This window comes from Nothoprocta perdicaria, unplaced genomic scaffold (genome assembly GCF_003342845.1).
Source record: "Nothoprocta perdicaria isolate Ctin4 unplaced genomic scaffold, notPer1 scaffold_117, whole genome shotgun sequence".
NCBI classification, from domain to species: domain Eukaryota; kingdom Metazoa; phylum Chordata; class Aves; order Tinamiformes; family Tinamidae; genus Nothoprocta; species Nothoprocta perdicaria.
The window spans coordinates 1465203-1478617 of record NW_020454283.1 but is presented as its reverse complement, the minus strand read 5'-3'; the positions used below and the strand labels follow the sequence as shown (position 1 = coordinate 1478617).

The following is a 13415-nucleotide window of genomic DNA, read 5'->3' as shown; positions in this document are numbered from 1 at the left end:
CATGTGCCGCTGGTATTTATATCTGTGACCTGTCGCCTTAATGAGCAAATTCCCTGCAATCTCAGTCTTCCTGGTGCAAACACGAGAAATCTTGGGAATAAACGGCTGTCCTCGCAGCTGTGAAAACCCCGCGCTGGCAGCAGTGCTTTCGGGGCTCCGCAGGGGCCGGGTTCTTCCCATGTGCTCCGCATTGGCTGTGCGGAGTGTCAGCTGCTGCGGGCGGGGGTCGGCCCCGTTCGCAGTGCTCTGTGCGCCTGGGGAAGGGCTTTGCCCCATGCCGCCTCCGGGAGCCCAGAATGCCGGCGCTCCCGGCAGGGCGGAGCCCGGAATGCCAGCGCTCCCGGTGGGGCTGAGCCTGGCATGCCCAGTGCAGCCTCCGTGCCCCTTTGTAACGAGGCACAGATGGTGTCTCCGACGCCTCGGGCTGCCCGAGGGCAGTTGTTTGTTGCCCAAAACGCGGCATTCGTTGATGGTGGCCAAGAACCATTGGTCAGCCTGTGAGAAACACCGGCAAAAAATGTATATGTTTTTATTGAAGTGGTGGAACTCTCTGGAGACAAGGGAATGGAAAGACTGTTATGAAAACGTTAGGAAAACAACAGGCACAAAGAGCGGCCTTGTTGACAGGAGCCAGCGGCCGCGCAGAATGAGGTAGCTTTGACTGCAGCAGACAGCACGAGCTGCGGTTTCCGTGGGAAGAAACCCCACGGAAGGGGATCTGTGCGTTGCTGCAGCGGCCTTGGAAAAGTCAGGGAGTGTTAGTGTGGTGGTGATCGTGTTTGTGAACGTGGTGGCTTTTAGTGAGAGTTTCATAATTCCCTGCTGAAAGCGCAGGTTCCTTCACAGCCATCCTCGAGAACAGCGAGCCACGATGAATCCTTCAAGATGGATTTTTTTCCCCGCCACCAACTTTTGGGAGAAGCAGCACCCTGCAATCATCTTGCTGCTCATTTCAGCAGTCTTGAAGAACAGGCTCTCTGTCCTTCACCTCTTTTGGTTTGCCAGTCGCTGTGGGCACCGAGAGGCGAATGTTGCTGGAGAAGGTGACGGTGCAGGGGACTATGGCTGGAGGAACCAAAGTGCAGCCGTCTGCCCGGGCCGGCTGGGCTGCGAGCGCCTTCAGACGGGAGCACTCGCACCCTTTGCCGGGGGCGCAGCTGCATTTTCCCTTTCAGCTGCCCCTGGAGCTGTGGGTGTCGGCGTGGCGCCGCGCGGGACGGCCTCCCGCGCCCTCCTGGCTCCAGGGAGCTCTGCTCCGTGGGCGCCGCTCCGCGCAGGCAGGCCGGGCCCAGGGGCTGCTGCGGGCACCTCCGCTGCCCCTCTCATTTGTGCTTCCTCTCTCTCCGCAGGTCTGTGCAGACTTTTGCAGACAAATCAAAACAAGAAGCTCTTAAAAATGACCTGGTGGAGGCTTTGAAGAGAAAGCAGCAAAGTTAAAACGCTCTCCGTGCTCACGAGACAGGCCATGCACTCATTAGATTCCTTTCGTAGAACAACTCCTGGTCCCCCCCTTTTCTGTTACGTCACGTCACGACTCGCACCCAGCGCTGTCCACGCAACGCCATCCTCCCCATGAATAAAGCTCTACAAACTTAGTCAGTCTCTGAGGCCTACTTTGCACCACGTTTCCCAGCGAGACCTTAGGCTCTGTTTCTGTAGAAGTCCATGGATTTTCTTTTTTCTCCCCTTGCCCCTCTTGGCCCCTCCTTGCATTTATACGCATAAACACGTATCATTGTTTGTCTTTTTTTTTCCTCCCCACCCCTCCCGCCTTTTGTTACATTGGTGTAAAAAATGTAAAACAAAAAAATTTATTAAATACTGTGGTGTGTGAAAGAGGAAGAACTGGAAAAAAATTTAAATCTATTCCACGTATGTTTGGGGGCTGGGCACGGGGGCTGGCGGTGGGAGGGAGGGAGGAAGAGAGGGCGTCTCCTCAGCGGTGTCCTGTCCTGCCGCATGGACACGGCGGATGGGAGACCTGCTGAACCCTCTGCTCTTCCATAGCCTGGTTCCAAGGCGCTTTTCTGTCGATTTTTATGGAATGCTAAAGGGGTTTTCGTTTCAACTTTTTTTTTGTAAAGCTTAAATGGAATCTACATCTGATACTTGAGCCTCCATACTAAAGGAAAAAAAAAGAAAAAAAATACAAAAAGAACAAAATAAAATTAAAAAAAAACACTCCCTGGAGCCGTGTGTGCGTTTGGTGTCCGGCCTGTGTCTCTTTCCTGGGTTTGTGTTGTTGGGGTTTGTGCCATGAGCATCCCAAGAAAGGAGCACGCGAAGCAGCCGAGCAGCCCTGCGGGAGCAGGTCGGGGTGCTGGGGTGCTCCGTTCCCTCCCAGGACAACCACTTTGGGTGCCAGATAGGTGTGTGTGGACTCCTGCAGCTGGACAAAGCAAGCAGCTGCAGGGGGGGGCAGCAGGAGAGGTAGCAGCTGATAAAAGTGGGCCTAAAAGGGGGTGAGGAAGAGGGTTTCTCTCCTCTCTAACCCTCAGCCGAGGAGGTGCAGCCCTAGCGTGTGGCCCAGTTAGAAACAGGGGAGACAGAGGGAGCAGCAGCAGCTACATAAACCCCACCCCCCAAAAAGTGCCATAGAGGTACAAGGGCAAAGAGTTGTTTTTATAAAGTGCAAGCCACGGCACCTGGGATACATCTGTGTGGATTCAGACCTTTGGGCTGCTCCCCTCGCCCGCTGCCCTCGCCGCTGGCTCTTGCAGGGGCTCAGCCGTGGAGATGAGAGCAGCAGTGAGGGAAGGGCAGGAGGGAGCGCAGCGGTGACCTGCTGCTCTTCGCTTCTCCCTTCCCGCAGCTCCCCGAGTTCTCTTCGCTTTTGCCAGGAACAGGGAAGCTCGAGATGCAGCCTGGACAGCAGGATGCCCAAGCCCAGCTGTGGGGCTCCAGAGCAGCGAAGAGTAACCAGCTGAGGTGTCTCCTTCCCTGCGGCTCCCAGGAGCATCGTTGGCATTGACAAGGCACGAGGGTTCCCGGGCAGGGCGCCCGGCGGCGCAACACGTCGCTCCCTGCCTCTCCCGAGGGCCGGCCAAGGATGATGGCAGGATGGGGGTCCAGCCCGCCTGGCTTTACGGTCACCTTTGGGGTCAGCTGTCCGAGGGCTCATCCTGCTCCCCAAGGAGGGCGTCTCTCTCTTCCGGAGCGCCAGCCTTTCCCGTCCGGTAAGCGAGGAACTGGCAGGAAATCTGGGAAGCGGTTAAGGCTCCACACAGAGAAGTGCAACAGCCCACACGACACCCCGGGCCTCACCACCCCATCAAGTGCTGGCGCCAGAGGCTTTGCTGTGCGAAGAGCCCAGAGCCTCTTGCAAATCCTCACGAGGCCCTCGGGGCTTGCGACACGGCAGCCGAGTCAGCAGCACGTGAGGGAGGAAGGATACAATGACGTCGAGCGAGAGGACGCCCAGGCTGCCGACGAGCCAGGGCAGGTGGCGCAGGACGTAGTCGGCCGGGCTCTGCCCGGGTTCGGGGTTCTTGAGCAGGACGCTCGCGCCGTACAGCGCGTTGCCCAGCATCACCAGGGCAAAGAGCCAGTAGGAGACCCCCACCGTCGACTTCCTCTTGTACTGCGGAAAGAAAAGCATGACTGCATTCCAAAGGGAACAGAGAGAGATCAGTATCCCAAGGAAACACCTCTCTGTGCATCCTTATCATCACAAGGGGAAAAGGCCGGGCCGCCACCCTCCCCGCCCGCACGCGCTGCGGCTCCTACGTTAGTGTAGATCTGGGGGAGTCGGGAGCACAAGTAGAGCACGGAGGAGACGGAGCCAATGATGAAGCCGATGATTTCACTCCTGGAGAATGGCTGCAAGGCAGGACAGGCCATGACTAGTGTGTGTTTCTTCCAGGATGGACTCACCAGAGCCACCAACCCACAGAGCAACAACAGCGTGACCCAAACCAGGTCTCTCGCTCCTCCCGCTGTTCCTTGCCGGTTCCTCTCCCGCACCGGCTGGGATTACAGCGGCACTGACAAGGCCACTGGGCAGCAGGTACGACTCCGTGCCGTCAGTTACTGTCATTTAACGTTTTTAGCCCTGTGATCGGGGTGTCTGTGCTCTCCGCAGACTCGGGGAGCATCTCACCGTGTCGCCGGGCTCCGGCGTGCCGGCGGCCAGGAGCGCCCTGCCCCGGAACGCCGCCGGCCCCGGCGCCGTGCCAGCCTCTCCGCCCAGCAGCGACGCCGCCGACGCCATTCCCAGCAGGACAAAGACGCAGGCCGCGTTGATGGGAGCTCCCACTGCAGGGCACAAGCAGGGCTCGTTAGGGAGGGCTCACCTGGCAGCCTGGAGGGGCAGCTGGCTCTGCCTCTGCCCGGAGAGGAGCACTGCTCAGCGAGAGCTTTGTCTGTGGCTCCAAACTGGAGCAATAACTTGCCTGGGCCTTTTATCTCACAGCGATAAGGGCTATTTGCAGCTTATCTGGAAGGAAACTCTTCCTATCTGAGCTGACCAAAATAGTAAAGTTTCTTTGGTTTGAGGGTTCTTTGAAAAGGAAAAAAGAAACCCACAACCTTCCCAGCCATCTTGATGCTTTTCACTGCCTCAAACCACAGCAGGGCAAGTTCAAGCCCCTGCCGAGCTCTGACTGCAGGACTTGCCTGGCAGGGCCGTTTTTCTTTTCTCTCCTAGTGCAGTAGGACGCTGTCCGACTGGGTTCACAGGCACTTCGGTAGGTTAATGCTCCACAGTTCCTCTCACTAGTTCAACCCAGTCTGGCTTCAGCCCCACAGCCTCCCCCCAGCGCAACAGGAGCGAGAAGGGCTCTGTTTGCATTAGATTGTGTGAATAATCCCAAGCAAGTTCCTGCAGTTCCATCAGGGAGATGCTCAAGGCGCTGCCTTTTGTGCTCGTGCAACCCAGCACGGGAGCTTCAGCGCAGACGCCACACGGCCTCTTCGTGAGCCAGGAGCTATTCAGGAGCTGCAGCTTGTTTTAAACGGCGCTGCTCTCATGGGTGCTCAGGGGAAGGCAAGAGCCAGCAAGCAGAGGCACCTAAGGCTGCACTGGCACATCTGTAAGGTGTCCCTGCCCGGAGCGGGGGCGTCCCTGGGGAATCACCCTCCTGGTCTCAGAGCCCAGACAAGCTGTCTTTAAAGACGGTGGCAAGGGAGAGCACTGCCCGCTGCGCTCGCGACCGTAACTCACATGCTCCCCTTCGGTTCTTGGCTTTGTAGTAGCTGTACAGGAACAGCATGACCAGGTCTGCCAGCACGTAGTAAATGGCGGTGTAAATCTGTGGGAGGAGAGCGCGGTCACCGCGCGAGAGGGGCTCCCTCCCCACAGGGAGCTCCGGGGGAAGGGGCGAAGGAGCGGCCGCCGCGTTGTCCTCTCCTCGGGACGCGTCCCCCAGCACTCCCGCGGGGTCCGCGGGTACCTGCAGAGGCAGCTGGTTCGCAAGGAAGGAGCCGATGAGGTTGAGGAGGTCTCCGCCCAGCCATCCCAGCAGGAAGTAGATGGAGAGCGCCTGGTCCATGATGCCAGTCTTGCAGGCTTGGTAGAACTGCCTGCAGAGAGGGATTGACGCGCAGACCGTTCGCGGCAGGAGCAGTCCGGCTGTACCCAAAGCACCCCAGCGGAGCGGAGCAGCCCGCAGTCGCCATCTCCCCTTCAGCAAGTGCCTCTCGCTATAGGAACACAGCGGGCGGGCACGAGCACAGCCGGACAGCAGCGGCCCGGCCGCCCGGGCGGCACCGCGAGCCCGGGGGAAAGCAGCCCGTCCCGCAGGGCGGCGCGGCCTCCGCTCGCGGGGCCCGGCACTCACGGCAGGGAGGCGGCGGCGAAGCAGCCGATGGAGAGCAGGCCCAGCAGCACGCTGGCCACGTCGCGCCCGTCGCGCGCGCACTCGTTGAACACGTCGCGCACCCAGGCCGCGCCGTCGGGGCAGGCGGAGCTGTTGCCGCCGGCCGAGGCCATGGCCCGCGGGGAGCGCGCGGCCGGACGAGGCGGCCGCTGCCCGGCCCGGCGTCCCCGCCCCGCGGCCCCGCCTGTTCCGGGGCGGCCATGGCCATGGCGGCGGCGGCGGGGCGCGCGCGGCCGGCCACGGTGCTGGGCGCCATGGAGATGGGGCGGCGCGCGGGGCCCGAGCTGAGCGCCGCGCTGCTGCGCGCCTACGTGGCGCGCGGCCACCGCCTGCTCGACACGGCCGCCATGTACGCGGACGGCGGCTCCGAGCGCATCCTGGGCTCGCTGCTGGCCGGCGGCGGCGCCCCGGGTACGGGAGGGCCCCGCGCCGCGGGGCAGCGGGGCGCGCGGAGCCGCCGTCGCGTAACCGTCACCCCGGTCCGTGCTGGGAGGGGCGTAACGGTCACCGCGGTGCGTGAGGGAACGGGCGTAACGGTCACCCCGGTGCGTGAGGGAAGGGGCGTAACCGTCCCCCAATCCATGAGGGAAGGGGCGTAACCGTCCCCCAATCCATGAGGGAAGGGGCGTAACCATCACCCCAGTCCATAAGGGAAGGGGTGCAACGGTCGCTCCCGTCCATGAGGGAAGGGTGTAACGGTCGCTCCCGTCCATGAGGGAAGGGGTGTAACGGCTGCTCCGGTCCCTGAGGGAAGGGGCTAACCGTTACCCCAGTCCATGAGGGAAGGGGTGTAACGGTCACCCCGGTCCATGCGGGGAGGGGCGTAACGGTCACCCCAGTGTATGAGGGAAGGGGCGTAACCATCACCCAATCCATGAGGGAAGGGGTGCAACGGTTGCACCCATCTCTGAGGGAAGGGGCGTAACGGCCGCTCCTGTCCATGAGGGAAGGGGTTTAGCGGTCGCAGCTGGTCCTTGGGGAAACGGTCGCCCCTGAAGGAAGGGGGTTCAATGGTTGCCAGGAGCGGTTGTCCCTGAGGGAAGGGGGGGTTCAACGGTCGCCACATAACGGTCACCTCCAATGCCCAGGGCAGGTTGCGTCATGGGCAGCCCTGGTCCCCCAGGGAAGGGGGTTCAATCGTCACTGGGAGCGGTTGTCCCTGATCCCCCAGGGAATGGGCTCCCACGTGAGGGCTGCCCCTGGCCAGGCCCGCGGGCGCTTTCCTCCCTGCCCATCCCGCCGCCTCTCCCTTTCTCCCCAGTGGAGATCGCCACCAAGGCCAACCCCTGGGGTGGGAACACGCTGAAGCCCGAGAGCCTCCGCTCGCAGCTGGAGTCGTCCCTGGAGCGGCTGGGGAGGAAGAGCGTGGAGCTCTTCTACCTCCATGCGCCGGACCACGGCACCCCTGTGGAGGAGACGCTGCGGGCCTGCAATGAGCTGCACAAGGAGGTAAGAGCGGGGGAGACGGAGCTCGGGCCGCCTCTTATCCTGTCCTAGCCTCTTTTTAAGCCACGGCTGCCTGTTAGGCCAGGGGTCACAAAAAAGAAGAAAAGAAGATCCACAAAGGAACAGAAAAGGGAATACAGCTGACTCTGGAAGTGCAAAACAACAGCTCTTGTTTGCTCATGTGCTGCACTTTGTTCTCGAGGGCTCCTGCGAGTGTTGGAATGTTTGAACTTTGCTTTCTGCTGTATAAAGTCACTCGGGTAAAGCAGTGTTGGCAATGGCTGTTTTCTTCCGGAACGGGCTGCCCAGGGAGGCTGGGGAGTCTTCATCCCTAGAGACCTGCCAGAGACGCCTGGATGTGACTGGGCACCCTGGGGTCCCTATAGGAGCAGGGGACTGGACTAGATGATCACTAGACTCATCAGTGTCTTTTTAGACCAAATCCCACTTAAATTATAAGGTGTGAATTAACATTTGCACAGTGTATGTACATGCTCATTAGGAATGGATTTAAATACCTTTTCGTTCCTTTACAGGGAAAGTTTAAAGAGCTCGGTCTATCCAACTATGCGGCGTGGGAGGTGGCAGAAATCTGTACCATCTGCAAACACAACAACTGGGTGATCCCAACCGTGTACCAGGTGAGGGACGTGGGCTTGCACGGTCCGGGTGACCTTTCATGGAGGCTGCCAAGGCGACCCAAAGACTGTTGCAGATCAAAGCCACCGACGGCAGGTGGTGTGTGTTGTTACAGTAGCATCTGGACAGTCACCCTGAAGGGAGGGTCTGGGACCCCTAAGCTCGGAGCAGACCCCAATGCAGCAGGTTTGAACACGGAGCAGCAAGCTCTGTTAGTCTGGGAAGAGCTCTCAGGACACGTGTTTAGAAAGGAGGGAGGTCATTTCGCAGATAAAGCCGAGTACGTGTTTGGTCTGTATCAGTAACTGCCTGGATGTGGAACTTTAAATGGTTGCTCAATAAGGCAAAAACTTGGAGAATCTGTCGCTAAGCAGATTTATAACGTGCTATGACCTGAAGCCTCTCTGTTCTGATCCCGTTTGGATAAGATGGAAAATTGTTAGGCAAGGATTTGGTGCGGCAGTGATGATGTGATTCATGCACTGGAACATACGCACGGTTCAGTGGGAGTTGGTCTGCAGGTATCCACACTTTGCATTTCTGACATTTGGCTGCTATGGATCTATTGCTCTTTCAGGAACTCATGAAAAGGTTAAGCAGATTTGCATTTTCCCAGACTCTTTATTTGGCCGTGAGGTCCTAGAAGACCAGGTTTTAATTCTGAGCAGAATTTAAGGTGAGAGGAAGAGCAGAACGAAGCACAGAAAGTGCCCTCCTCTCGGCTTTGACAGCGCTGTTGCTGATGTGACCAGCCCAGCCTTGGTGCTGCTGCCACGCTGGACCCAGCCCCATCCCAGAAGGGAACATAAGTCATGACTTAGTAGCCGGGATTTGTGCCAGGAGGCCCGAAGTCGTTCTGTGCAAGTCCCCTCTGTTGTGAACCAGCATTTGAGGCTCTCTGTGTCCTTCCTGTCTGGGCAGGGCATGTACAACGCCACCACTCGCCAGGTGGAGACGGAGCTGTTCCCCTGCCTGAGATACTTCGGCTTGCGCTTCTACGCCTACAACCCGCTGGCTGGTACGGGAGCAAGGCGCGAGGGCGCCGAGCTGCGCGCGGGCCGGGCTCACAGGGCCGCGGAGCCAGAGGGACGTGTTCCAGTCGCCCTTGCTCCTTCCTTTCCTTGGCCTCCAGGCCAGTCAGAGCCTGCCCGTAGAGCTGAGGGTGGCTGTGGAGACTAAAATACATGGAAAAGGGGCTCTGAAAGAGCCAGCCCGGCACTGATAACGTGGCTGCCCCTTTGCAGGAGGGCTGCTGACGGGCAAGTACAAGTACGAGGACAAAGATACAAGCCAGCCTCCTGGAAGGTTTTTTGGGAATGACTGGGCCGAGACCTACAGGAACAGGTATGACTTCAGCTAATGGAAGAGCAGCCAGACGGAGCAGGGATGGCTACTACGGAACTTATTAATTGGCTGGGAAGCAGCAGCTTTGGCCAGTGTCCGCAAGGATCGTGGGTGCCGGCCTCGCATCCTCCCCGGGGTGCTGCAGGGCAGCCCTTGTGCTGCCTCTGCTTGGGGTTTGTGTAAGGAACTGGGGTCTGAGCATCTCCCTTCTCCTGAAGGGCTTCAGGGCGACAGCCTTTGAGCTTTGGGGCTTCTGGGCTCGGCTTCCTCCCAGCTTTACTGGCCTGGAGCCTTTCCCTCCTTGCCTGGGATATAGACGCACAATCCATTTGAGGAAACTGGAGGTCTCACAGTCAGTAACATTCATTTCTCTTGTTGAAGATACTGGAAAAAGCACCATTTTGAAGCGATTGCCCTCGTGGAAGGGGCTATAAAGGCTGCTTATGGCTCCAGTGCCCCCAGCCTGACGTCAGCCGCTTTGCGCTGGATGTACAATCACTCTAAACTCCAGGTAAGAGCCGACGCTGCCGCGCAGCAGCCTCCAAGGAAATGTTGCAAGAGCAGCCTGTGCTGGCACGGGAAGCGAATCAGGATTTCTCTCCCGCCAGACAACTGCTTACCGCTTTGCAGGGCTCCCTTGGAGACGCGGTCATCATCGGCATGTCCAACTTGGAGCAGCTGGAGCAGAATCTGAACGGCAGCGAGGAGGGTCCTCTGCAGCCAGCTGTGGTGGAGGCGTTCGACAAGGCCTGGAGCCTCACGGCGCACGACTGCCCCAGCTACTTCCGCTAGGAGCCGGCGCAGGGAAGGGCAGGCGGCGCCTCGGGATCCCCCGGGGACCCTCTGGGCAGCTCTGCCGGCCACTCCTGCACCTCCCAAGCCGCCTGGAGAGCTCCCCATCCACCCTGCTCTGCTCCGAACCAACAGGTGGCGATTTCCCATGGGAACAGAGCCCCTAGGATTGGGCACTGCCGCCTTAAGCGTCCCACCTCGTGCGCCCTCCCCTCCGCGTGCGTCAGGGTTTGGAGATGCCCCTGCTAGCGGGAAGAACCGGGGCAAGGGTCTGGTTCTCCAGCTCCCCTTCCCGTTGCTAATGGTACCTTACAATTTAAATCATTACGTATACGAATAAATCTAATGCAGACTGTCTCCCTGAGCTGTAGCCCAGCCTGTGCTTTCTGTTGACACAGCTCAGTCCGACTGTAGTGGCTCGGAGCCAGCGGTACTCAAACAATAACAAGCAGCAGCAACAACAGTCGTAAGGTCCAGAGGGACCTGGACAGACTGGACAACTGGGTGGTGAGAAATCTCATGAGGTTCAAGTGCAGGGTCCTGCCTTTGGGGAGGAATAACCCTGGACACCAGTACAGATTAGGGGTTGACCTGCTGGAGAGCAGCCCCGCAGAGAGGGACCTGGGCGTCGTGGTGGATGACACGATGACCATGAGGCAGCAGTGTGCCCTGGTGGCCAAGAAGGCCAACGGGATCCTGGGGTGCATCAAGAAGAGCGTCTCCAGCAGGTCGAGGGAGGTGATCGTGCCCCTATACACAGCCCTGGGGAGGCCACATCTGGAGCCTGTGTCCAGTTCTGGGCTGCCCAGGACAAGAGGGATGTGGAGCTGCTGGAGAGAGTCCAGCGCAGGGCTACCAGGATGATCAGGGGCCTGGAACATCTGCCCTGTGAGCAAAGGCTGAGGGAGCTGGGCCTGTTCAGCCTGGAGAGGAGGAGGCTGAGGGGGGACCTGAGCAGTGTCTATAGATACCTCAAGGGAGGCAGTGAGGATGAGGGGGCGGCCTCTTTTCAGTGGTGGGCAGCGACAGGACTAGAGGAAACGGCCACAAGCTGAGGCACCAAAAGTTCCACAGGAGCTTAAGGAAACATTTCTAGACAGTGAGGGTGCCCGAGCCCTGGAACAGGCTGCCCGGAGAGGTTGTGGAGTCTCCTTCTCTGGAGATCTTCAAAACCCGCTTGGATGCAGCCCTGTGCCCCGTGCTCTGGGTGACCCTGTGAGTGCAGGGGGTTGCACTAGATGACCTCTGAGGTCCCTTCCAACCTTTAGCATTCTGTGACTCTAAGTTTTAAACACAGCTTTATATAAAAAACAGAGATCATCTTTTATGGGAAACAATGTGAGTTGGTTGCCTTGTCTGCCTGGTGCAGGCGGAGAAAGAGAAAACCTTTTTGTGTCTGAAATAGTTAAAACTGTCCCGTATGCAAAGACAAGCACTGCCGCTAGTCCTCGCTGCTGTTCTGCTCTTCTTCCTCCTCCTCCTCCTCCTCTCCTGCAGTCTCCGGCTCTCCTTCCAGCTGCTCAAAGTCTCCTGTCTCAGAGTTCCACAGGAATTTGATGGTCACTTTGAACTCCGCCATCTCGTAGCCAAAGAGTTTCTAGGAAAGGAGACACAGATCCATCATTCCCGCTCTGCGGCGAGCCGAGCTCAAACGCTCCGACAAGCAGCTTCCCCAGGAGCACCAGGACAGCAGCTCTGGAATTGAGAACTAAAGGAAACCTGACTGCGGGCCTGGGGCTGGGACTCGGCAGTGAATTCCCGTCTGTTCCCATTTACTAGAAGCAGTGTGCGCAGGTTCTGCCTGTGGCAGCTCGGGGAACGCGGCGCAGAGCTGTCCCTTTCCCCGTGCAGGGCTGCTCACCAGGATGCGCGCTTGCTCCGGCGTCAGCACGTCCCCCTCCTTGCACACCTCGTAGTCAGAGAGCAGCGTCACCACTCCTGCCGGAAGGAAAGATACCGGGAACGCCGAGGGAAGCGGCGGCAGAGCCTCCGCGGCCCGCCTGGCGCCGCAGCACGGGACTATCCTCAACCACCACCCTTGGATTCTGCCTCGAACAGCTAAGCCATTGCGCACACCGAAGGCGACAGAGGCTTTCGGCACCGCGCGGCACAGGCTCCCAACGGGGACTCGTCCTGCTCAGAGGGAACGGCGTCTCCGCGGCCGCCTCACCCACCTTTCTTGAGGGCCGTGGGCAGCCCCAGCTGCCGCAGCTGCGGCTCCATGGAGTGCGGGAACTGCTCCAAGGGCCCCGTGTCCAGGCTCACCGCGTAGGTCGCCCTGTTCCCCGCGCGGGCGAAATCCACCTCCCGGAACTGCGAGAACCACCTGGGAGCGGGGCGGGCAGCGCTGAGCGGCGCCCGGCGGCAGGGCAGGGCCGGGGCGCGCGGGGCCGCCCGTACTCACGCGTTCACCTCGTCCTTGGTGCGGTCGGTGAAGAGCAGCCCGACCTCCCCGCGCAGCCGCTTGCTGACCTGCGGGCAGCGCCCGTTGGCGGGGCCCGGCTCCCGCCTCCCGCCCGCGCTCCCGCGCCCCCCCGCACCCACCTGGTGCAGGTTCTCGCGGTACTCGCTGGCCGGCTCCCGTCCCAGCGCCACCATCATCACCTTGTTCTTGCCGAAGAAGATGCTGCGGGGAGGGGAGCGCGGGCTCGGGGGCGCCCGTGATGCCGGCGCCCGTGCTCCCGGTGCCCCCGTGCCCGCTCACCGGCTGTGCCTCCAGGCGCTCCGCACGCCCTTCAGCTTGTCGTTGCGCATGTTGTCCACCGAGAAGACGAAGAGGTGCCGGAAGGTGTCCACGCACTGCCGCAGCTGCGCGGCACGGCACGGCGCGGCTCAGCGCGGGCCCAACCGGGCCAGACCCAACCGGGCCCAACCGGGCCGCGCCGGGAGCGGGGCGGGGGGCCGGCCGCGCACTCACCTCGCTGATGAGCGCCTGCTTGGCCTCCAGCCCCTTCTTGGGCGTGCGCGTGAGCGACACTGCGGGCGGCGGGGCGCGTTACCGGGGCGGGGGGCCCGTTACCGGGGCGGGCGGAACGCGGGGGGGCGCGGAACGCGGCGGGCGGCCCGCGGTGCCGGGGGGCCCGTTCCTGGGGAGGACAGGACGGGGGGGCTCTCACCTTTGCGGTCCCGCTTTGACTTCGGCATGGCGGCGAGGACCCCTGCGCGCCGCGCGGGCTGCTGGGAGCGCTGCGGGCCGCCCGCCCCGCCGCCTGATCCGCGGGGCGCGTTCCGCGCAGGCGCGGGAGGCGGCGCCGGCGCGGGAGGCGGTGCCGGCGCGAGGCCCCCTGCGGCGGTCATGGCGGCCGCGCTGCTGCTGCTGCTGCCGCTCGCGGCCGCCGTCTACGAGGACCAAGTGGGCAAGTTCGACTGGTGGGTGCG

At 60.8% G+C, this 13415-nt stretch overlaps 5 protein-coding genes across 6 annotated transcripts in view; 3 read left to right on the top strand and 2 right to left on the bottom strand.

Moving 5' to 3' along the window:
- CAPZB (capping actin protein of muscle Z-line subunit beta) overlaps window positions 1-1802 on the top strand; it is a 37226-nt gene extending 35424 nt beyond the window's left edge. Inside the window, exon 9 of the mRNA XM_026053614.1 lies at window positions 1350-1802. Within this exon, the coding sequence (XP_025909399.1) occupies window positions 1350-1437 (88 nt within the window). The 3' untranslated portion in view covers window positions 1438-1802. The remainder of the gene's footprint in view (window positions 1-1349) is intronic.
- Window positions 1803-2608: 806 nt separating this feature from the next.
- Window positions 2609-5919, bottom strand: PQLC2 (PQ loop repeat containing 2). Its single transcript, XM_026053645.1, has 7 exons — window positions 5778-5919; window positions 5391-5520; window positions 5162-5249; window positions 4100-4254; window positions 3727-3819; window positions 3395-3580; window positions 2609-3200 (listed from the first exon to the last, which is right to left on the bottom strand). Exons 2-7 carry the CDS (start codon window positions 5487-5489, stop codon window positions 3102-3104), a joined length of 720 nt encoding a protein of 239 aa, XP_025909430.1. The 5' UTR covers window positions 5490-5520; window positions 5778-5919; the 3' UTR covers window positions 2609-3101.
- Window positions 5920-6016: 97 nt separating this feature from the next.
- Window positions 6017-10394, top strand: LOC112959657 (aflatoxin B1 aldehyde reductase member 2-like). The gene is made up of 7 exons (XM_026053715.1): window positions 6017-6227; window positions 7078-7265; window positions 7799-7903; window positions 8823-8919; window positions 9146-9245; window positions 9627-9756; window positions 9876-10394. Exons 1-7 carry the CDS (start codon window positions 6017-6019, stop codon window positions 10035-10037), a joined length of 993 nt encoding a protein of 330 aa, XP_025909500.1. The 3' UTR covers window positions 10038-10394.
- Window positions 10395-11342: 948 nt separating this feature from the next.
- MRTO4 (MRT4 homolog, ribosome maturation factor) lies at window positions 11343-13181 on the bottom strand. Its single transcript, XM_026053667.1, has 8 exons — window positions 13154-13181; window positions 12955-13013; window positions 12742-12845; window positions 12582-12663; window positions 12442-12509; window positions 12212-12363; window positions 11899-11975; window positions 11343-11634 (listed from the first exon to the last, which is right to left on the bottom strand). The coding sequence occupies exons 1-8, from the start codon at window positions 13179-13181 to the stop codon at window positions 11479-11481; spliced, it is 726 nt and encodes a 241-aa protein (XP_025909452.1). The 3' UTR covers window positions 11343-11478.
- A 151-nt stretch (window positions 13182-13332) lies between these two features.
- The window catches only part of EMC1 (ER membrane protein complex subunit 1), a 10452-nt gene continuing 10369 nt past the window's right edge, over window positions 13333-13415 (top strand). For both annotated transcript variants that reach the window (XM_026053639.1, XM_026053638.1), the window contains exon 1: window positions 13333-13406. In XM_026053639.1, coding sequence (XP_025909424.1) covers window positions 13333-13406 — 74 coding nt within the window. The remainder of the gene's footprint in view (window positions 13407-13415) is intronic.